We start from the raw sequence: 25,966 nt of genomic DNA, 5'->3' as shown, positions 1-25,966 counted from the left end.
CGCCAATTTGCAACGACAAGTTTTCACACTTCAAACATACCGACGCATTCGCCAATTTGTAACGAATTATAATATTCTATAGGGCTGTCTCTTCAGGAATCCGTTGATGACTGATTGCGTTTTTGTCAGATCAGAAAATCGGACCAATTTATCCTGAAGATGGAGTAAACAAAGAAGAAATTATATTACGAAAAAATCCACGAGAAAAATGTTTTCAAGCGTAAAACCTGCTGAAATAGCAAAATCATGAAAATTAATTGCGATATCTCCTGTGATAACATAAGTGGGAGGAATCCGAATGTTTTAAAAATAATATAACTGTGAAAATTCCCGCGTCCCCTAAAAACATACGTATACATCAGAACGGCACGGTTGGAAGGAATAAAACCTTAGACGCGTCGGTATAAAGAAAATTACATTCTCCAGTGCCAACAAGCGGAACGTCTCCTTTGATTAAAAATCACAGCCCACTTCACATACCGCCCGAACGCCGACTTCATTTCTTTCCATTTTTAGACATCGAAATACGCCGAGATGCGTTGACGCGTACAAGGGAAAACAAGAACGAAATCACTTTTTCTCCGGATCCACGGACGAAAAGAGATCGGGCCTCCAGGCGCCCGATTCGGACGAGTCGGAGAGGTACAAGCGTAGGGACGGATTAATTTAAAAATTGCGAATTAATCGGCCGGCAGAGTTTGCTCGTTGTTTAATCAATAGAAGAGTCATACTAATTAATAAATTTTATACTTACATCATAACTCTATGAGTTATGTTTATTACTCAATAAACATAGATCGAGGTAGCAATTTTTACATGTTCTCAGGATGGTTAGATTACGTTGTCGGATTATAATATATTTTCACATGTCAGGAATTCGCTGAAAATGTGATCTATTTCTGTAATGCGAAATTCAGGAGTTATGTATGCCTTCTTCGAATTCAGATATGATTTATTATTATATGTTATTTTATCGGTTAGTTTTAATTGATTATATTAGGTAATCAATTATCTCATATAGTAATAAACATAGATAGAGGAAGTATACGCAATTTTTACATGTCCTCAACATATTTAGATCACGTTGTCGGATTGTGATATATTTTCAAATCCACAATTTTACTATATTATTATGAATGTATATTATATTTTACTATAATATTATGAATGTATATTATATTGAATGAAATATATTTATTTCAGTGACCCCCGATTAAATATGCAAATTTTAATATTTGGAATCCGATATTTTTCCTAATTGTCGAATTTATAATGAGCAGAATATTTATTATTTTCTGTATCTACCTGATGAAATCCAAGGTTTGGCAACTTCTGCTCTCCTAGTGTCATCGTTTGTTTCACGTCGTTTGGCGCGCTTGAAGTTTGTTTTCTGAATTTCTGATATTTTAGGTATTTATTTCAATATATTTTGAGTAAATATGAAGGGTTGCTTAACAATGGGACATAAGAAGTGCGTTCTTTGTGGAGAAACTCGCGAATTGAGGTAAATATCGTAGGTATCATTGATGTTTTCATTTCCGCGCGCTTCATGTCAAATTTGATATTTCATGTTGGGGACGAAATTTGCTTACTGAAAATGACATATGCTTCCTCTATCTATGTTTATTACTCTGAGACTTACATCAATTAATGTTAGTTCATACAAATATTAGTTATATTCATTGAAATCTAGTTTTCTCTTGAACAGAAAGTTTTTCAACCAACTTAAGGAACTCGAAGACATAGCTGACCTCTATCACAGTGAAGAACATTATACATCTTCTAGAAAATACCCTACACAGACTTCATTTGAAGCACTAGAAAATTTATAATGTACATTTTTATGTTTATACGTATAAAATTTAAGCTTTACCAATTTCGAAATATATCTACAATTTTATTGGAGAAGGTCACGTAATTTTCAGAACCCTAAAAAATACATGAAGAATTCGATAGTCTGCTTCACAGATGATTCGAAATCTCCGCCTCACCTTACTAATCTTTGATTTGGTTTGGCAGTTGTCGAATGATGTTGATCATAAATTACCAAACTTTTTAATGGTCCAACTTAGAAGAAAGATTGTTTCGGCTTCAACTTCACAGAAATTGATCTCGATATTGATTGAAAGTAAAATAAATAAATAATATTAAATTAATTTCACGGCCACTTCCGAATAACAAGTTCGACGTTCTAGCTACTGACCACTGAGCCATCGAGGAAGCTGAAGATTCGATGGCTCAGTGGCTAGAGAGTCGAACTAGTTATTCGGAGGTTGCGGGTTCGAGTCCCGCTCGGGCAGGTACTTTTTCCTGAATCAAAAATTGTCTAAATGCCGTGAAATTAATTTAAAATGTTATTACACAGACGTTAAACAATTATTCACCTAAATAAGTAATTTCGCGGGGAATAGTTGATTTATTTTTAATTGATCTTGACAGTTTGGAGTGAGACAAATTTCGCCAAACGAACGCAACCCGTTCTGCGGCAAATATTTATCGGGGTTCCGTCGTTAATATCGACAAAGTTAACTTTCTCTCGGGCGCTATTAATTTGCGGGACGAAGTTCGACGCCCGTCGCGAGATACGTACGCCCGGAATTCGGGGGTGGGGCGTCCCGTCTCGTATTAGCAGATGATCACACACATCGAGTTGGGGAAGTTTGGAGGGGCAGGGAGGAACGGGCGGAAGTTTCCACCGTCATCGTAATAATAATCGGGAATTTTGCGATGTTGCGCGGATTGTTGTCGATTGCGTGAACTATTCGGGGTGTTCAGGAATTTCTGAACGTCCGGACGGGCGGATAATCGAAAATGAAAGACATCCGGATTGAGGGATACGACCGGAATCGATTTTAACTGGTACATGAAATTTAATATCATCGTTTGGAACGAGTTGACGGAAGGTTATGGGCCATTTCTGTCGAGCACTGATTGCTAATTCTCCGAGTTATGTGAAGAACAGCCTAATAACTGTTTTATCGATGCCATCTCGTTGTTGGTGATGACGGAGGGGATATTGAAATACTGGAAACGTTTTTTTGGTGACCCATTCGATGAACTCTCCTGATTCTTGATTGATGGGCAGAATTGTTCCGAATTTACAAGAGGGGAAAAATCTCGATAGGTCATGATTTATGTTGCGAGTGTTTTAAGTACACATATATGCGTGTATCATATACAATTTTTTTTATTGAAACGACATCAAAACTTGAATAATAAACCTGAATATGAATTTATGTTATGTCAGTTTGTTATTTTGATCATAATGTTTCAGCGCAATCAAACTATCTCCAGTTTCTGCCAAAATAGTTGTTGATTGCACAAACCCAGATATTTTGTAATGATGTAGGATTCCATTTATCGTTTCCAGTAAATTGTTGGTCACCAATATTCTTGAAAACTTATTAGTTCCTGAAAGTGTCGAAGGCATATCGGTTTCAATTGATTTATAATGGAACAAATTTCTGTTGTAAATCTTCATAGATGTATTAAGAGTGGAGAACGCTCAAAAACGAACATGATGCGTACCATATGTCTGCCATGAAAGTTGTACGTGCCAGACACGGTTGGATCGAGAATATTCCATAGTGAAAAACCACATTAATTTCTGGGAACCACAAGTATTTTGTTGGTGGGATGGCTAAAGTTTCTCATTGAACAAGTTGGTACTTGGTACTGTTCTCCGATATCAGGAAGCTTCTAAGCACAACGGCCTCATCTGTAGGTCAGAAGAAGGCTTTTTTGTGTATATTCATGTGGGCGTGATTACAAATAGTCTCTTATCAGCTTTCAACTGTCATCTTCAACAAATGTGAAAATTTATCTCTAGTACATTCAGCAAATGTACTGACTTTTAATATTCTACGTAAGTAATTACCACCGTCACAAGTTATTGCTGTCGCCATCCATCAACTACACAGCATATTACAACTTCGTACATTAAAAACGTCTCATTCTGTGTCTCATGAATAAATGTCAGAACATCATCTCTAGTCAGTACTCTGAACTTTTTTGGCTGATATTCATTCAATCCTTCCTTCAAATATTTGACCAACTTATGGTTATAACCGATGTTCATATTCTTATTTATCACTAAAGTATTCTTTACTATTGATTATTGGAACCATAAAGAACTCGGAGAAAGTGTTTCAGAAAGATCGGTAAAATATCCGAGCAGCACAGTTTCATTAATATATTACACACAGTTGTTGTAGATGCTGCCATCACTAATGTAAGAGATTCCGAATAATTCTTCTAGAATTCACTATCATCACGTTGAATTTAATGACTTCAATTGAATTTTTCGCAAAACTGATATTTTATGAGAAATCGCTTTGATTTTTTTCTCAAATAGGGTACAAGTACCCTACCCAAAATAAAATCAAGATTTTATTTTGAAGTCATTGACTTTTCGAATTTAATCTCTTTGAAGGATGCAATGATGAATGAAAATTGGCACTCAGACATCGAGATGAGTTTTCGATCATTGCCACTTGAGTCTATAGTCGATAGGTTTTTTTCGGAAATAGTAGGCATTTTCCGAAAATTCAGGAGGAGACTTCAGAATCTGTCGTCTAGCCTACTATAACTCATATTGCGGTGTACACGAGTCTCGGATAGAACACACATACGGGCCTAAAACAATGGCTTCAAACCGGCAGTACGTCTTCAAAGGGGTATCTAGCCGGCGACGTTTCGAAAACGATAGCTTCGATCTCATATCTCCAACCGCCTGCCACAATCCCATTCCGGAATCCACCCCCTCGCCCAACAATAACATTTCAGCCGGCGGATTTCTTTTGTTTGGACAACAATGGCCTCGGCAACGTACGGGAACGCCAATTATCTAAATGTGCCCTCGTTCTTCTGGCTAATTCGCAATCACGTAGCCGGCGTGCAACTTCGATCTGGCCGTAGCAATAATTATCATCATCATCATCATCATCATCGTTCCGGGGCCATTTTTCCTGCGATTGCAGCCCTTTTTCCCGCGATTCAGTTTTTCGCCGAGATGCATGGCCCTCTCGATCCGCACAATGACATCGTTTAAATTGCGATGTCGAAACAATTGAAGAGGAGCGTCGTTATGGGACGAGTTAAGCCATCGTTTTTTTGTCATCCTCGTTCGGATTCTGAGTGGGGCCGATTTGAGGAATTCGTGGGTTTGAGGGACGCTTAGTTTAGGAGGGGTGAGAGTGAAATGGACGATGATGCGTCGCTTGGCGAATGGGATATGGACGCTTTTGAAATGTATACACAAAAATTGTATCTGAAAAACTTTCTCGGTATGTTGTGGGTATTATTTCTTTCAATTCTCCTACATCTCGGGGCTGTGTTATACAAAAAAAACTTTGAATGTCACCAGAGAAAAAACTTCAAAGGTGTCAAGTCTGGGGAGCGTTTTGGCCATTCAATTAGTCCTCTTCTGCCAATCAATTTATTTCTACTTTCTTCTTTCATTTTTCGGAAGTACTAACGAAAAAGGTCGAGTAGATGGTATTATTGACAAGGCCGAATTTACCTGTTGTATCACTCAACACTTCTTCCCATTTGAGATTATCGGGTTTGCTCATAGGGTTCGCACAAATTGATTGGAATCAACCGCCCCTTCGAACCAAAATTTACCTCTTTTGACATTGTTTTTGATTTTGCAAGGAAGCCGAGATATTAAGGGTGGTATCTCTTCAAATTGACGCACTGATAGTAAAATAATGAAAATTAAAAAAACTTGTGTGGCGACAAAAATCAATCAGATATAATGCCTGTGTCGAGCCGAAATTGTCGTCACAATACTTAATATAAATGTACCTGCATAAGTGTAACAATGGTCTTTCGTGGTTTGTGTGCTTACAACAACTTTCTCATTCATAGTGTTTTCAGAAAGATACAAAAGAGAATATCTTTCCCCTAGTTCGCAGGCACCATGATACCATTGCGCAGGCATACAACTTAGAGAATAAGAAAAGGAAGAAGAAGTTCACGGTGTACAATATGATTTTATGTTTGTATCCAGGTATAAAACTGGGAAAAGGTTCAGTGGAGTAAGTTACTACGTGATGAACAGTTGAGTTAGTAGAGTGTTCCAGGATGTTTCCAAGTGCTGAACCACAATAAATTTCTCGTCTGTCGTCAATTAGTGTTTTTATAATCCCCACGAAAACGCGATACTCCAAACATGTATTTGATATCAATACCTATTCAAGTAACTTTGGAAATGCTTTATTCAATTCAATTGAAAGTTTATACCAACAAAGCCAAAATCCAGCTTACCCGAATAAGAAAGTAGCCCAAGCTCAATATGATGAAAATAAAAAATTATAACGTACTCTCCTGTAAATACCAATCGAAACCTAATTTCCCGTCAATCCAAAAATACCCACGACGATCTTCCTTTGTTTGGCACGGACCAACTTTTCCCGTACAGAGAGACACACGAAGAATTCTCCAACGGACTTTTTTCCATTATCCACAGATGAGAATCCTCCCGAGAATTCCTCCGGGATACATCTACATCGGAACATATCGAACCTTTCCGGAGAATTTTCCCTCACCGACGGAAGAACCCGCGCCCAGAATCTCGCCGGTAATTGAATACATCGAACAAAGCCGAATTCGGGGCTTAAGCGTATCGAAAATTGAACCGACACGATAAATACCGGCAGGAGTGCCGTAGCGATTCGATCGGCGGTGTTGCCGGTTGATTGGAGCCATTTATCCGTGGTTGAACTAGCAGAAATCTGTATAATCGTATAAACCATTTGTCACTATTTCTGTGGTTCGATTTATCGATTCTTCAACTAGTCTTTGTCTTCAATTGTGGAACGTGGAAGAATATTCACAGTATTGGTAACGATACGTCTTGATATTGTGGATATAGAGATGAAATCTCACTAGTTCAATAAAGATAGCAGATGAAATAATTTGAACAAATCCTTTTATAACATTGCTTTGTGGAAAGGAGAGTGTACGTAGGCGTGTTTAAAATTATTCGATCTAGTTTTGTCTCTTATTTCTGTGTTAGTATATTGTACCAAACGATGTGATGTATTCTCATATTTCAATTTCGCGATCCAAATGGAAGATTGTGATGAGGATTCATCGGTAAAAAGGATATATTTTTTAAGTTCGTAGATTTTCTCTCTAATAATATCACGGAATCTTCTGGGAAAATCTCTTGGGTAATTTCCAATTTATAGGATTTATTATACCCATGTTTTTTTCAAAATATCAGTTTCTTGGGAAAGTTGAGTCTCATTTGCTTCTAAAAAGGCACATACATTTAAATTTCTCACAACTCTTTCCGCAGTTTAGATACTCGTCTCTTTATCGTTATAATTCTACACTCTACTACACAATGGATTTCTCAAAACGATGTAAAATAATCAAAACTGTTTTTATAGACGGTACTTGTAGACCTGTCAACTTTCAAATAAAATTTGATAATATTGATTATTTGTTCAGGCAAATATATTCTCATTCAGAATGATAATTCTTATTATGCATAAGGATATCACTAGGAAATGAACCTCCGAGTATGATGCTGACACCAGATACGAAGATTCTCGAAGGTAGAGGATGACTTTTCTATTATTTTCGATATATTTTATTTATGTAATGATGCATATTCCAAATGGTTTCAAAATAATTATAATGTGAAATGAAGAGTGACAAAATTGCGGAGAGAAAAGATGTTTGATATTTCAGTTCAGACACAGAAAATGCTTTTCTTCGAACCAAACATGCATTTTACGTCTTTGAAATCAAACTGTTTGAGGACAAGCTAATGAGCAGTTCAATGAATTTTTTCAGCATGTCATTGATAATTCTTTTTAACATACTTTAAATTTTAGTAAACTAACAAGTGTCTATTATTAGTCAACGCCTGTTGGAGGTATTACCGAACCTTTGCAATATAAGAGCAAGGATAAAAAATTTTTTAATCTGTATGTCGTGTTCTAGTTTGGTAGGTATTTTTATGCCGACAGCTTTGATCAGAAAATAACGTGAAAATTCGTATACAAGATTAATCTGCCTCGTACAAAAAAAAAATATCTGTAAAACCATGGAGAAATCTGCATATCTGGCAACAGCGGTCGATATCCGGCACCTCTCGCTTCCGCCCGCGTAGCACTCCGGCCTCGTTCCGTAACCCTCATCCATTCATTAAGACCGCAACGCCAGGTTTAATTGCCCGTCTCGAGGTTGCGCACCTACCCAGAAGTGGAAGAAAGAACACTAACTGAGCATTAGGCCCGGGTAGGGGAAATAGACGCTCCATCAACTATTTCTCGGCCCGCTCCTTGCGTCGATTAATCGTGATGGTAACTACGTAACTGCGTTCCTTCGGTTCCACAAGACCGGGGAAAAATTGGGGGGGACGTGCGGCACATCCGTTTCAACGTCACGGATCGTCGGGGAGTTCGAAATCCGGCGCGAAGGACCAATTATTGCTTTTCGTTCGAGAGGAAGCATTCGGATTATTATCGATCGTAGAGTATCAATGTGCAGACCTCCAATAACTGCTACTACTGCTAAGCGTTACTCATCAATATCTATTTGATCATAATTTATGAAAAGAGCGCGAAATATCAAAATGACAAAAACAAGTCGCAATGCAAAATACCGACCGAAAATATCTTTTCATTGATTCCAAACCATTTTGAAATATTCAATTATATGAACCGTCAGGAACATTATCCTTATCCAAAATTTATTATCAGCATTGTTATTAGAGTTATAATACAGGTATAATGAAAAACAGAGTATGATATAAGGATATAAGTGCTTTGCAATGCTCTTGGAACGTGCTTTAAAGGTTCATTTATTCAGTTTGCATTGAATTACAGACATACGTCATTAAGTTGTAATGGATGAAAGCACGGAGGTTATGTTGTCTCTGATGAAATACTAAAGGTGACCTGTTTCCATAAGAAATAGATAGTTTTAATAGTGCGGTGAAAATGCTTTTTAATAGAAAATTGGGGTTCTTTCACCTCGTCCTTTCTCACTCCTGCATGGCTAAATTGGAACCTCGAAGGAATACAAAGATTTAGTGATGGAGGCAGATTCTGTTTGGGCGTTCATGATGACCGTAAAAGGGTGTGAAGGCGTGCTGGTGAAAAACGAGATCCTCAATTCTCTAAGGAAAGGAATGTGCACCACCACTCTGTTGGAATTTTGGAATGAGGGGGGGTGGGAATTGCTTATGGAAGCTGGTCATCTTTGGTGTTAAACGGAGACAACATGATCGCCGAGCGTTACATATCAGAGATGGAACCACATGTTGTACCTAATATACGGATGCCAACCAATCCATTTAACCAACAAGATAATGCGCGACCACATACAGCAAAATTATGTTAGCCCATTTTGAAGACAATTAAATTAAAGTGATTGATCTGTCACCCACATCCTTCAGCTGCACTTCAACACGTGCTGCAAGTTATCTGTAATGCGATGCCAAGAGACGAAACCGATCTCATTAGGAATATACTCAGACGTGTTTCTGAGTACATACGATGATATTGTGGAAACCTAACACATTATCAATTTTGTCACATTTTTTTCCGTTGATTAGTTTTTTCTTCAATGTCGATCAACCTGATACTAAGAGAGAAATTGTTTCAATAAATTTAATATTACTGAGTGTTTTTTCTCATTTAGTACAAAATAATGCCCTGCTACATTAAAAGAGAAGGCATTTACATGAAATCAGGAGAATTTGAGCGTTTGTTTATTCGCGCGCCAATTTCGACCTTGGAGTTCGCAGAACTGTATAAAGGACTAAAGGTATCTGCGATCAAGAACGCTGAAAAGCTCCTAACACATCAATGCTTTCTTCATTTGTTTAAGCCTGTATTAAAAGGAAACCTTGCACGAAGTTCGGCATTTTTATCTATACTAATATTATAAAGAGTTAACTTTTGTTTGTATGTCTGTTTATATATTTGTTGTGAATAGGTTCAATAACTACTGAATCGATTTCAAAAATTGGCTAGCATTTGAATCTTTACTCATTAAATTTATATCATCGTAAAGGTAATTTCATGAAGATGAACTTTGTCTCTCACAGTTTTTCATTTGGACGTATACTTTGAGAGATAATATGAAATGAAGACACTATATTACCATTGTCTATTACTACGAATGAAATGGGCATGGCGTGACCGCTAGTAAGTGTATAAATACCGAGCTATTCTCTCTGAATCTCATTATATTGCCACGTACGTCAAAATAGTTAAGTGGACAATTTATCTACAATGAAATTATGCATTATATAGGTATTCGAAAATATAATATCAATAGGATATTTTCTATGGTGATCAACATGAAATTTTGCACGTTGCTTGAAATCCAAATTTGAGGAAGGATTTATCATCAGTGAGTCGAACCTAATCGTTTGAGTCCATTTTCAGCTCAAAATGATAAAGCAATCTGTTCGTAGAACGAAAGCCTAAAAAATACGTTTTCCTACAACTGCTATGAAAAGTAGCGTATTCTGCATAGTTTACTCAATTGCAAAACTGTGTATTGCGCATACTGTGGAAAATATTATTCCCCACGGCACTTTGCCCAAATCTCCCTTGGTAGACCAATGAAATTGGGTTTTTGAGTCATTTCTATGGAAACGCAATAAATTAGCACATACTGCCAACGAAGGTCATTTTGATTTGTATCAAGTCCATTACTTGAATTATTGAAATTTGTGCAGTTGTAGGAAAAGTATAGTGTACAACATGTGAAGAAAGTCCTTTTCTCGCTCGTGTGTTTGCGGCACTCGCCTTTCAGGCTCGTGCCACAAACTTCCACACTCGCGAGAAAAGTTGGACTTTCCTCACTTGTTGCACAATATACTATTTATTGACCAGCGAATTCTGTACTTTTACACCAATATGTCCTTCATAAATCAGCGATTTATATCGCCACAACTGTTAATTAAAAAACAAACTTCTACATCAACACTTCTTTTTCACATTGCAGTTGGTATAGTCGTAAACCAACATTTTCATCACGCACAGCGTTATAATAGCGTCCTCTCCTGACCTGTCTCCATATCGTAGATCCGCAGGAGAGATAGCGTTTCCATTGTTTCCTCCGATTTTGTATCATTACGTGAAACGCCGATGGCGCTACACGTCGAGAACTGCGATCGACCAGACCTGTTCCACACTGCATTGTTGCCCGTTTGTTCAGCGCTCCATCAATAGAGGTTCGAAAAATGCGGAATATGAATGGCCAGTGGTCTGCAACAAACTACGGCATTGTTCCCATTATTGGAGGGGCCTAATTTTTCACGGATTCCGAGTTTTATCCTGCTTCGTTAGGGCTATTCGGTTTCGGTGTATTATTCCTGCTGAAAAATCATTGGAATCCGGCATTTATTGCGAAATTGAAAATGAACAAAAATCTGTTTCGAACTACGCACTGCTGAATTCTCTCGGTCTCGATAGGTCGAGAGATCGAGGTACTTTCGAACATTCTTCCTCTAGAAATAGTACTATGAAGGAGGGATGATAACTTGAGTGCAAATATTAACGAGAAGTGTTTGGAGTTGAACTTGAAATAAGTTCAGAACTTCGCGGTAACACAATGTAGTCCCCAATTTCTAATTTTTTGTAGTAAAAACATAAAAAGTGTAAAAATTCGACACAAGAATAAAACAGGAGAATAAACAACATACACAGAAGCTATTGGAAAGCCAATGAATTGACAATAATAATCATTCATAATATCGCAAGACCTATGAATTCAAGCGAAAATTCAAATTCAATCGACAATAGTAATTTACGTAACAAGTCCGGAAAATAGGGTTTTTTTGGACGAATAGACAATATTCCAGGACGAGCGTAAGCAAGTCCTGGAAGTCTGTGAGTCCAAAAAAAACATTTTCGGGCGTGTTGCGTACAATATTTTTTCGGCAACCATGTAAAATAACACTATCGCTGCTGCTTTCCATATTTTATTACGATTGCGATCAAAAAACATGCAAATTTTTGACAACTAATTTCATATGAACTGTCAGCCGTTACCTCGGTTGTTATGGTTTCTATGATTCTTTTCCGGCATAGTCCGGGAAGTACGTACTTTCCGGACTAGGCCGGGAAATGCTACTTTCTCAGAGAAAAAGCGTCCGGGAAGTGAGCACTTCCCGGACGGTTGCCGAAAAAAGAGTTTTTCTCCGATTGACAGCGAATATTAATTTTGCAGACACCTATCAACCATCAAAGTATTACTTTTCCTGCCTAGGCAGCAAAATGTTTAATCTCAATGGGAATTAAATATTCAACAATTTCTGACAATCAATATTTTTTGCCAACTCCCTTATTTCTGGAGGAGTAAGTACTTCTAAATCGCTAAAATGAATATATCCGATATTTTCCCAAAAAACTGTTAGATATTTCATAAGTTGTCAAACTATAATTATCATAGACATATACATTTCCATAGCAACCAACAATTCCAACAAATATCGCGATGAAAAAAATCTTCTGTAATATGTAAGTTTATTTGGAAAATGGGGCTCTTCATCCATTGGTCCATTTTACAATGAGGGAAATAACGAAAACGATCTTTGGCCAATCATTTCCCATTCAAGACAACTCCATTCGCCAAATATTCTGCGCAGAATAAAAAACTTATTTTTTTGTTCTGCAGTGAAACGCGAACGAATCAGATGAAAGTAAGACAATCCAAAAACCTATCGAAATTCGCTATCCCATTAATCCTACGCAAACTAGATGCAAGCTCAGTTTCATTACGAGTCTGAGTAAACGTCATTAGAGGTCGCCATCGGCAACAAAACGTTGCCGGTTCTACTTGAAGCGAATCCGTAATTTAATACCCCATATATAAACAAAAATATTAAAACTGGCGGGGATGCATTTTGCGGAACTCGTAGCATTTCCGGGATGAAACTGATATTAGGTTTGCTGCGATGTACCTGCCATTCGAGCGTGTTTATTAGTAACCTTTTGCAACCAAATGGAGCGACCGGGGAGAGGTTATTATTAGACAACACAAATAAACCGTATTGCGAATGGAAATGAAATATTCATCAGGAACGTATAGTATCGTATTTTAATGTTGACTGTACCGAAATAAAAACCAGAATATCATATCGAAGGCATGTCGAGTTTCTTCGAATAACTTGATAGAGATGGAGCATTCACCAATTTGCAACAGCGTGGAAATATTGAATATCGCTTTCCGAATTGTAAAAAGAATACATTACTTAACCCCGTATGAATAAACTGACACATAATCACATAATATCATGTGATGGTATGATTTAATCAAATATCAATTTATGGAGTGACTGAATCGAAAAAAACTACTACTTGTGTAATATTATCATCATTTTCGAATCAGGGAACATATTTGAATTGTTTTTTTTTGCTACTTCGTAGCTGAAATTGTTATTCCTTATTCATCGCTAAAGTTTTTTTAATTTTTCAAGGAACATTAATCGTCTTTACTTATGAGTTACATGACTAGGTGGAAATCGTAACTTTTGCATATACAAGCATTTTATGGTTTTTTGGAAACGCACGTCATCAACTGAACATGAACCCTAGCACAGCTTTGCCTTGAAGGAGGTGTTAGAATCACTTATTTGCTGTCGATTGAATGATATTTATTTAAAACCGAAAATCAACAGTTTCTGAGATATTTGAGCTCTTGTGATTGTTGAAATATTTCTCACCCTACTTCATTTTTCGTAAATTTTTTTCTTCGTTGACCTAGTTTCGTTTAAATTTTGTAAAAATTTCATCACAAAAGGATATGATATGTATTGAATAAATGATATAAATAAATAAATGTATTTATTAGCAGAACTATGGTGTACTAGATGTTGAAATAAGAAATAAATATGATATTTCTTATATAAATTTGGCTGCAACTTTCGAATTCCATTATTTATGTATGACATTCTGACATTCCTTCTTAATTTCCTGAGGAAGTTTTCGCTGGAATGCAGGTACTTGTTTTTTTTTTTAGCAGATTTTGATTTGAAAGGAGAAAGTAGCGAAGAAAGGAAAATAATGAATTAAGTATTTTTTTATTGCCATCGAACTCAAAATTTCAGGAGAAAATGTATTCATGAATCTATTTTGAAATGACCTCCACCATTCCTTATACAAACACGTGACCTCTTTTTATTTCTTCACTTGTTACTTTCCGCATGAAATTCACTCTCTCAATATTCTTGCTACTTCTATTCTAACAGTGTTAGAACCGGATTTCTCGCTGATCACGAAAATAAATCAAAATTATAATCAAATTTGGTCAACGTAGAAAAAATTGAAGAAAAATTGTGAGAAATCTCTCAAAAATCACAAGAACTGAAATACCTCGTGAACTGTTGATTTGGTTATTACTAAATATGGCACAAATGATACCAAATGAGTCGTACCAACTCATACTCCAAGATTCTCGTCTAATTTGGAAACACCCTGTAAATATAAAATTTATACTTGTGTCAAATCAACTTCGAAACTTATCCATTATTGATGGTTCTGATCCTGAAATATTCATAGATTGCTTTTACATTGATAAAACATGTCCCCAAAATGCCATTTCTACAACTCTTCAGTAATTCAATAAAAACAATATTTTTCTCAATTATGGAAGCTTATGAAAAGCCTAAGAGCTATTATTCACATTCATTTTAAACTACCTTAAATTTTCAACATGGAGTTAACCTTAAAAAATTTCGCCATTTGGCATCACCTTGTAAACTACAGCGCATTCGCCAATTTGTAACTGAAGGAGTTTAGATTCTTCGCCTAATCTGATGCAGATAATTTATTTCATAGGATATATCAGAAACATTTCGACTAGAATATAGATTTTGGAATCACTCCACAAGTGGTAACAAATAGAGAGAGACAGGACTTGGCTAAATAATAACAACACCAATTCATACATCGGCGCATTCGCCAAATTGCATCTGCTACAATACGTGAAATATCCGAGTACCACCAGTACTCCGATAGAGAAAGAGAGCACTCAGGATTATATAAGAGATGTATCAAAATGATTGAAACCTCGGCGCTGGCATAACTCTCAACCGTAACCTGATTAAAAGCCCTCGGCAATCTGTTTTCTTTTTTCAATTCAATCTCTCCCTCAAGCCCTCTCAGCCTTACCGTTTCCATTCTTTGTATGTCAATCACGTCCCTTCTTTCCCGTCAGTCCAAACGCGTATCAGAAGCGACATGCTTCGTCTAGACTCCGGCTTGCGACGTATCGGATCCGTCCGGCTTGTAACGTTCCGTATGGCGTCCCGACGGCCGGCGTCGTCGCCGCCAGGCGCACACAATCTAACGACCGAATAAAAGTTAAACTTTACCTGGCGGAAAAACGTTCGTGCTCCTGACAATTTCATTCCTAGTACCCGGGGTTCTAGTGCATAAAATACGTTATGTTTATTTTATTCTTTGCGACGGGGTGACTATAAAAGAGTTGAAAGGGTGGAAAATTGAATTTTACATCCGGCGGAAGTAGTTGACTGGTTTTATTGGATCGCGAGCTTTTCGAAGAGGGACCGGGTTTCTTTATCCGGATTATTGGACACGGTACATTGATATGGCCACGTATTTTGTGGACGACGAAAATATTCAGTGCTTACATATTGTATGACTCTTGGTAATTATTGAATCGTTCGAAGAGAAATGAATAAGGAAAGTACTGTTGTGAAATCAGCAGCTTTGAGCGCTCGTATATAGTTATATGCTGCAGACTTAACAACCGTGCTTTCCCCATTTTTTTTTTTTTGATATTTTTCTTGAAGTCTCTTTAGCTTGGAATGGTTTTTCTATAAAGAGTGTCTACTTTAAGAGTCCAAAACTTCAAGGCGAGATGCAACATGTTATTCTCAACAAAAATGTCATATAACACATGGTCTAAATATCATAACAACGGAAATTAACCTGATTTTCTAACATTTCGAAGCATAATAAAGAATTAGTTATTAAATATCTTAAAAGCTTCAGTTTATTTGAAAACTTGTCTTTTCTTTGCGCAATTCATATACACGATCTGGCAGTTATACAAATCAATCAATGCTTGTTTATACATTTCTTGTTAAGGTACACACTACTTGACAAATACTTCTTCAGATCGGGAAAGAAAAAAGAAAACATGAAGAAAGAAAAAACATACATTCACTACTTATTTACCTCCAATGTTTGCCATATTTTTGTCTGAAATTAATACAAGAAAAGTAGATTATTATTACTGTACAGTTAACATTCAAAGTTAGCATTAAAAGGTAGAACATAATAAGATTATTTCAAACGTTATCGAGGTGCTTTCAGTTTCAGATAATTCTAATAAGCAGCGCATTTTGATTAACTACTTGAAGTCGAACGTTCATGCATTTCAAGTGTAAACAATTAGTAAACCAAATGAATAAAAATATAAATTACAGCACTGAGACTTCTAGATGTAAGTGTCACGAGTTCTGATAATTCTGCGATAAGGTAGAAATAAAAACCCGAGGTGCAGAATTTGCCGAGTGTTTTGATACCATTTGCGGATCGATGTTAACGATATGAAGGGTGATATATTGGTCATATCTCCAGTCACATCACATTGAAGTTTTTTAATGAAAGACATTATTGTTCCATGCGATTCGAATATAGAAGAGAATATAGAATTTTAACTCATAAATCGTCAAGAGCTAGAACTGAAGACGATAAACATTCCCGACGTAACAAAAAAAAACATCTGCTTCCTATAATAATTTCATGAATTCCTGAAATGAATATGGAATTACTCTACTACAATGTAAACAAACATGCATAATGCATAACGGTTCAGGACAAATGTTTCTTCGTAATGGAACATAAATATATGGAATTTTTCTTAACTGCTTTTTCTCATTAGATCATGATACATTATCTTTATACATGCACCAGAATAATATGCGAAAGTCACACAATATGTAGAATAACGAAACTCAACTCTATCTCGTACTGACAGCACTTAACTCTAATTCAGCAGTCTTCAACCTTTTCGATGGGTGAGCTACTTTGGCAATATGCAAAGTGACTGAGCGCAAAAAAAAATTGAAAGTATCCGACACACATATATACCTATATATTCATAACAAGATTTTAACCGATTCTAGCCTAGTGACGATGTTGACAGATGATCTCTTACCGAAGAATTGTCATTCATTACGATGAATTGGCGACATTGTTGAAGGCCTTATTCGATTCATAACCGTTTGTAATTTCGAAATACAAAATTTTTGGTGAGCTACCAAAATTACCCACCGAGCTACAGGTAGCTCGTGAGCAATAAGATGGCGACCAAACTGGTCTAATACAGAGCCGAATAAAATATCACATTCTGATAACTCTTCATGATAAAAAAAAACCTTCGATTACAGCCGAACGTGCGGCGATCATATGCTTTCCACAATCACTTATTGATCCGCAACAATAACTCCATTATGAAGCCCAAAGCATCGCCTACCCTTCAGATTCCAACAACACCTGCATATGTGTATTCCTCAACAATCGCCCTGTACATCTGCGCTCCCAATTTGCCATCCACATGCCCTGGAAACGTTAACCGCCCTCGCGAACGTCATGTAACGAGATATTAGGTCACATATACATACATATACATATCCGCCTACTCTGATATCCATCCGCATTATGTCGGCTATAACTCAGGTGATGAAAGATATGGGCATTATTGGCTGATTGATCGGATTAGGATGCGGACTGATGTGACGCGAGAAACCCAGCATCGATCTAACTGAAACGCTTATTCCGCTTAGTCGGTCTTAGCGCAGATAATTACGGGCCCTTCCGAGTGCTATGCAACATAATCGAGTATTCCTGGCGACAGGCATAGGATGTATGTCCTCCCACGTGTTGCACACTGCACACGCAATGGTTGTTAGGTCCCAAGGTCACTGGAAGTTACTTATTTTCTAATTGACAGAATGTGTCAAACTGAGCAGCATATGTGTATGTTGAGTAAGCCATCCGATCACATCTGTTGGTACATCTATATAGCCGGTGGATGGTTCAAGAACTCTAATACGTCGCGAGAAGATACTTATTTTATGATTAACAGAAGTGTAGCATTGAGTGGTATAAGTATATATTAATTAGTAAGCCAGCTGATCTACTTTGTTGGTAAATATACCTATCCGGTAGATGGTTCAAGATCTCAAAGCCACGACACGACACTTATTTTCTGATTACCAAAAGTGTAGTAGTGAGTAGTATGAATTAACTAGTAAGCCAGCCAATCTTAAGCAGATCTACATTGTCAGTAGATCTCAACGCCTCGAGAAGACACTTGTTTTCTGATTAACCAAAGTGTAGTAGTGAGTAGTATATATTAACTAGTAAGCCAGTTTTGAGCGATCTACATAGTAGGTAGATCTCAACGCTCCGACATGACACTTGTTTTCTGATTAACAAAAGTGTAGTAGTGTGTAATATACAGGGTGGCCATTTGAAAACGAAACAGACGAGATTACAGACGAAATAAAGTTTTTCGATAGAAATACTCGGACAGGTCGATTTCTGTTTCGAGGGGGACAACTTAAGATGTAGGTTACGGACGCATAGCGCTTCAACCCTTGCTGCTACAACCCCCACCCCCAATTTTTGAATAGGGAAGATGGGGTGAGTGATACCTCAATTTAAAGGTATTTTTATACTGATTTCAGCACAGTAATTGTTTTTTCATTTTATTAGTTCTCGAAAAATTCATGCGTTAGTTAGTTAGGAAGGAAGCCACAGTCATGGTTGTTTTGAAGCTCAAAATGTCGATTTTTCACAAAACACTACAAGTGCCATGAAAACACTACTTCATTTTCAAATACTTAGTTAAGAATATTTCGAGAACTAATGCATAAAATGAAAAAACAATCACTGTGCTGAAATCAGTATAAAAATACCTTTCAAATGAGGTATCACTCACCCCATCTTCCCTATTCAAAATTTGGGGGTGAGGGTTGTAGTAGCAAGGGTTGAAGCGCTATGCATCCGTAACCTACATCTTAAGTTGTCCCCCTCGAAACAGAAATCGACCTGTCCGAGCATTTCTATCGAAAAAACTTTATTTCGTCTGTAATCTCGTCTGTTTCGTTTTCAAATGGCCACCCTGTATATTAACTAGTAAGCCAGCCAATCTACACTTTAAGCAGATCTACATAGACGGTAAATAGTTCGAGATACCAAGTTCGCTAGACGACACTTATTTTCTGATCAACACACAACAAGTGTAGGACTGAATAGTAAAAGTAAATATAACTAGTATGCTAGTCGGTCTACTTAGTGGCAGATATATACAGATATAGCATGTAGATCAATTAATCTTTATAGCTGAAAGATCAATAGAATTCATATGTCTATGGTGCTTTGAAATCAAAAAAGGAGGATTCATCATTTTCTGATTGATAAAATGCCTGTTAAAACCATTTTAACCTTCGATGTTCAGCAACGGTGATGAAAAAGACACGATTGGAATCTGAAAAATCTTGAACGACGTGATATATGTCGTTTACCGTCGGAAAAAAAAAACCGAATTTCCACAGATGTGGGGTTATATATCGCTCATATCACTCTGAGCTGCCCTTGTGCCTTGGGGACCCTTGCGAGAGCTACTCAATGGAGTAAATAGAAGTAATTTCGGCGATAGCATACTAGGAACGGCCAGGAGAGGAGAGAAATAAAAAGGAGGAAACCCCGGCAGTAAAAGGACACAGGGAAATAGACGTGAGCCGAATTTTCAACAGTCACCAACAATTTATAAAACGGTAAGCGAAAACAGTATATCGATAAAGTTCGCCTTGAAACTTTTTAATAGACGAGGAACCGAACTGAAGGGGTCCTGGAGTTTTATATTTACGTAGTCGAGTGTCTTCGTTGATTTAACTTCGATTCTTGAGATTGCATGGGTGATTTGGTTCTTTTGACGTTTTTCACAGAGCCGAGGAGAAATATTTAAAAATTTTATAAGGGGGAAAACTTTCGAGTATTGAAAGTTGGCTTGAAGTATTTCGAAATTCATCAGGAACAGACGTGCATAAATGAAAAGTATACTGTGGCAGGAAGTCCATTCTTTCTTTTTCCTAGGTAAAAGTTATGAACTATTGGGATTTGAAAGAACTGGCAAATAAGTAAGTAGTTCGAAGAATTCAGTAAGGGCTGAGTTTCAATGAGAATATAACTATAATTTCATTTTGATAGGTTTATTTTTTAATTCCTTCAAATAATAATTTGTTTTGAAAGTGGGATAGTTAGAAACAAAATGAGTCAATGCATTGGTCAAACAGTTGAAAAATCTGAATGAAATGAAATTCACCTGAAAAATTTTTTTTCATAATAACGTGATACAAAATTTTCCATTGAGATGTTCTAAATACCCACAGAGAATCTATTTGAGGTTCCAGATCCTAACAAGAAGAAGGTGTATCTTACATTGGAAATGAGGTTCCCTTTCGATAAAGGTGCACGATATTTACCCAATTCTTGTAACATCAAAACACCATGCCATTATGTGTAGTTTCTAACTAAATAACCATTCAAAAACATGAGCAAGCTGAAGTAATCTTCTGAAATTTGGATGATCCTTTTCCTCAAACGCTACTCTCGGCACGTAACTATAAAATTCACAAATCACCCAATATTTTTCGGCATCCAAATTATTCACCATTCAAGAGAGACGATCCCCTTTTCTCGGTCTTCTGCGTAATCCAATCAGAGCAATCAAGAATTTTCAAGGGATCTCAGTTTTTTTTCACTGACGCGTATATTTTCACCGAATGGACGGAACGAGGGTTACGACAGGGTAGGACTTTTGAATCATTTAGAGTTTAGACCAGCACGTGTGCCCTTATGGTGCTCTCTATACGCGTATGTTCAGGGTAAACCGAGTCCATTAAATCGATAGCAATTTATATATTGGATGTGGTCCTCTGCTGATGAAAAGCCGATCTTGAAATATTGATGGGGATATTTTCGATATATTGTAGTGCCTCTTTTTTGACGTTTGACATACCCAGCAGTTAAAGGTTTCTAAACTTTTACCCATTATGATGATGTATCAATTCGAAGGGGATATTTTGGAATGCGTTTTCAACATGGATAACTTTGATGCAAAAGTCACTCCACTAATAATTTTAGTTAATGAAAATGTCACACGTTAATTCCGCCGTGCATTTTTGTTCATCAAGTATCAATATAACAACCCTTAGTCCATATAGTTACATGTTTCAACGCCAGGATCGCTGGGTTGTGTTGCGCTGATTAGTTGTGAAAATCTTCTTCCTCGATAAGATCTTAACTTGGTTTCCAAAATAACTCCAAACTCATGAATATTCTCAACCCGTCATAACTGAATTCGATCTTCTGTTTACACCAACTGGACATTTGTAAATGAAATGGGGAAACTTTTATTTAGGTTGTAAAATAGAAAGTTATTTCCGCAATACTGAGATAACCTATCCAAATAGAAAGCAAAATCCTGAACACACTTTATCTTTTGAAAGAATGTTTTGAGGTGATGATAAATCAAGAAAATAACAGTACGGTAACAGAAGGAGTCATTATTAATATATATTATGAAGATCAAGGGACCCTGGTGGGAACCCTGAGGCATACCCGATGTGTTGCAAAAGTCTTTTGTCTCGATACGAATTTGTGATTGTCGATTGATTTGTATAGAAGCTTCCATAGTAAATACTCCACTGCTTTAGTACTACATTTTTTGAACAGAAAATAAGTTACTTCTACCGGCTCTGCGATCTTGTACTCTGACGAATCGAATCTCGAGCCCCAAATTCGAACTGTTCGAGAATTAGCTTTGGAAAAACGTGAGGCATCGTTGGAAAAATGGGTAATAGCGAAGGAGACCAATAAACGATAAACATGGATCGTCGAGGACGCTCATTTTACCGGCGTCTCGCTTTCGCTGGCGGCACGGCTAATGGGTCGGATGGACCGATGGAGGAATGTTAATGTCCATTATTTTTATTTCTCCTGTCATATTTCCCAGAACTGAAAAAGCGAACCTGGATCGTTCCTTTGATTTAGACTACGCTTGAGCGACGGCCGGAATCCATTCGAAAGAAGATGAATATTTTTCGTTAAAAAAAAAACGACGCTGCTCGACGAAGTGGATGATGCGGTCTCGTTTATTGCGTGACTCTTCGAAGGCACTCTTTAGGATAAGATCGCGAATTTGATGGATTTAACATTCGTATCAAGGGGATCCGAGACCTATTCAGTATATCTCCATTATATCCAGGTTTTACCTAGGAAAGGACCTGTCTAACAGAATATTAAAAACATGCTTTCCGAAATTCTCGACTTTTATTAGTTTTATATTCTCGACTGTGAATCTTGCAACAGATAATTTTACTACTTAGTTTTATGTCATGTTTCAACATCCAACATCATCGCTAAGTGGTATTTAAAGAAAGGACGATCCACCTGGTCAAACTGAAAATATTCCAGTTGGAAAAAACAAACATACAGTAAAAATGGAACATTTTCCAATTTACAACATCATGAAGTTTACTGAACTCTTATTGGAGAACATTGAATTTCAAAAACTTTGTCGGCAAATAGGTACAACCTATGTATTCCACATTATACCAGCGCATTCGTCAATTTGTCGTATCAAGAAGTATTTGAACTTTCACTATGCAGTAATCATATAAAGTCGTAAATATCAGTTCACAAACCAACCAAATGAATTCGAGGTTAGTTCGTGACCTTAACTGGATAACTTCACTCTGATCCAATCTTTGACAAAACATATCCAAGTTCGACGAAGACGATGTTGTAGATCAGTTTTCTCATTGAGTTCATCTGTAGTATGCTGCATCAGAATTTGAGATCTGATTGCAGACTAACTCCAAGAACGCGACATGAAAGGAAGGTCTGAATGACAAACATTTTCAAAGAAGCTCCTATATTCACAAATCTCATCGCATCCTAGATTCCACATTAGTGTAGGACCATCAGATAGAGTTTTAGCGAATCATTGTGGAATTCTTCAAAGCTCTCTGATTTCAAATAAACTTGTTTTACATAGACATTATTTTGAATGGGTTTTTTCTAGAATTACGTTTCAATTATATGCGCTTCGATAAAGATTATTTTGGATATGTGACGTAATGAGTTGTATTTAACAGTGTAAACTAGCTGATCCACCTTGTCAGTAGATCTACATAGTTGATGAATTTACTGGCAGGTTTGTATGTATTACTTTATAGTATATACTGTAGGGTTTTCCAATAGGAATTATACAATTAGGGAGTATCATTCAATGATTGAATGTTATAACCTATTGAACAAAATGACTGTTGAAAAACCCTACATAAGACGTTGGAAAACCCTACATAAGACGTCTGACAGCAGTGTTATGAAGAAAAATTAACATGTGAGAAGTAATCACATCAATCGATGTGATCAACAATTTGTAAGAAGTAGATATTGGTTCAACTCACCGCATTGGAATGAGTCTGGTCCGTCTTCAATTCTTTGTGGTTGGAGTACTGAACATAGACCGCCCTGCCTCTCAACTGTGCCATGCAGCTTGAGAAGTAGTTGACCATCGATGTGGCTGACAGCTCATCTCCCATCTCCAAGAATGCCTGGTTCTTGCCTTTGAGTACCAAAACGTTGGTGACCCTTCCGAAGGGTATGCCCAGATGGATGATTTCAGCTTCCGTCACATCGTTGGGTATGTTCCTTATGTGAATGACCCGTGACGGTTTGCCTACATTTTGTTCGAGCTTGGCCTGTAACAATAAATTGTGATTAATAAAGGGTTATTGGTCGAAAGGATCAAGTAGACTGTTATTATATTGTAGTGACTCTGCTCACAGATGGCGTTATAGGTTTCGCGCCACGCTCATTTTGGCACCGACGGATTTATAGGGGTCATCGCGTTTCAACAGAGTCACCTCTCCACGATGGTGTGATGGCAGAGATCGCTGAATTGCCTAACTGAAGAGTCAACCAGCGATCTCGGAACGAAACACCAAACTCCTGGGAGAGGGCGCACCTCGTAACTTGGCTCGAGAAAGACTCGCTAAAATATGAAGTGAATATGATAATTTGATGATTCCGATTTTCTAGTTCTAGGGAAATTGAGATGATTCAAAACGAAACATCAACAATTTCTCCCTGAATTTGAAGTGCTGTGATTTGAAAAAGAAAATATTCGAACAGGAAGTTGCATATTCACAAAAATGTGTTTATTTTTGCCGATTTATGTTTGTAACAAGTGAAACAACAAGAAGAAAAGTTTATTGAAAACATTCAAGTATAAATATAATGTACTGAAAATAATATGAATTTGTATTACATATTATGCCAATTATTTTTAGTTTTTTCTCACCGGGCTTGTACAGCTCGTTATTTATTTTGATTGATACATAACCCATGATAATGTGTTAATTTGTAGTTGACATAGATGTGAAAACCAGAATAATACTAATTAATTAAATTTACGATTTACCAATGTGTTTTCGATTATAGAATACTGCACAACCCAAAACGTAAACTGTGAAAATTCCATAGAAATTTTTTTTCTTCACCATCATGATTTGCATGAGAAAAACTTCCACTAGATGAAAATTGAACGAGTTGAATAAAACGAAAGCATCTCCGATGATGAATTCATTCCCCTGAACGTAAAACGTTCCAAAAAATACAATTCCATCATCCCCCGAACAAATTCGAAGGTATTAATTCTAAAACAACGCAGATTTATCCTTTCCGATTTCTCTCACTTCCAGTTCTCGTTGGACCGTTTCCAGGATGAAATTGTGGAATATGGATGATCTCGAGCCAGCCACGTTGCCAGCGGACTCTGCCGATGATAAATCTTAATTAGGATGAGAAATCAATCCTTCAAGGATACCCCTACTATGCCCGTAATTAGATGAGAAATGTAGCTGTATCATTTCAGATACGAATTGATGATTGATGGAGTTACATAAGGAAATTCGCGCTCTGGATTCACTAATGAGTTCGTTGGAGCACGAGATATCGTGCTTCTATTTTGAAACTGCTACTTCGTTCGACTTCGATAGTTTGAGTTCGAAACATAAACACGGGCGGTTGTTTTCCGTGGGCAAACTAACGTCACTTCCTCTAGGAGACGTTTTTGTAAGATTAAAGTACTTTACTTGGATGGCAGCTTCCTGAATGTCCTATCAGAATACAACAAACAGTAATTACACATCGAATCGAAACATAACGCAGAAAAGATCAACATAAAGAGTACGTTGAAGTTAAAATGGTTATAATGGCAACAATGTGTAATATTTTTTGACATTGATTATGTCATTTGTGTTTAGTAGGATATGTCATTTGATCATTCATTGGAAGATACACGCTTCTACAACCTTCAGAAATTGTTTAATTCTACAACGTTCAGAAATTGTTCAATTGTTTCATCAATATCAGTTCTCATTTGTGAATACTGATCGAAACTTAAGAATAATTCACGGACGGCATTATTCAGTTCCCAATATTTGTTGAATAGTAAACACATTGGAAAATTTTTCTTTAGACGATACAAGAGTACCACATTCAAATTTGTCTACGATGTTCGCTATTCTGCGATTGGCAACATTGCATCGAAATATATCTTTGAAGTACCACTTGAGAGAGTTCGACCACCCAAAGCAGACAAAGCAGTAAGCACCCTAGGCGGGTTAGTTTCAACCGTAATATAGAGTCAACCACCCACACTCTAACGAAACCAAACCAATTTAATTCGGTCTGATGCACAGATGGCGGAGCTAGTATTAAATCCATGTGATTATTAGTTATTATCTCATCCTTCAAACGATACGTGTCAATATTTGACAGCAGTCCGACCATTAGTTTGTGAGATATTGCGTTGTGAGTGTAGCTACTTTTGTTATTTGAGAAAAGATGAAAAAATAATAATTTCGAGTGGTAATAAA

The 25,966-nt window shown here is 36.9% G+C and overlaps 1 protein-coding gene across 8 annotated transcripts in view; it reads right to left on the bottom strand.

The window, feature by feature from the left end:
* The window catches only part of LOC123681141 (polypyrimidine tract-binding protein 1), a 592,501-nt gene that overhangs the window by 48,921 nt on the left and 517,614 nt on the right, over nt 1-25,966 (bottom strand). For all 8 annotated transcript variants that reach the window (XM_045619365.1, XM_045619369.1, XM_045619367.1 and 5 more), the window contains one exon: nt 23,492-23,785. In XM_045619365.1, coding sequence (XP_045475321.1) covers nt 23,492-23,785 — 294 coding nt within the window. The remainder of the gene's footprint in view (nt 1-23,491; nt 23,786-25,966) is intronic.

The sequence above is a fragment of the Harmonia axyridis genome, chromosome 5 (genome assembly GCF_914767665.1).
Source record: "Harmonia axyridis chromosome 5, icHarAxyr1.1, whole genome shotgun sequence".
Lineage (NCBI taxonomy): Eukaryota > Metazoa > Arthropoda > Insecta > Coleoptera > Coccinellidae > Harmonia > Harmonia axyridis.
The sequence above is the reverse complement of the archived record's forward strand: the minus strand, read 5'-3'. Positions and strand labels throughout refer to the sequence as shown.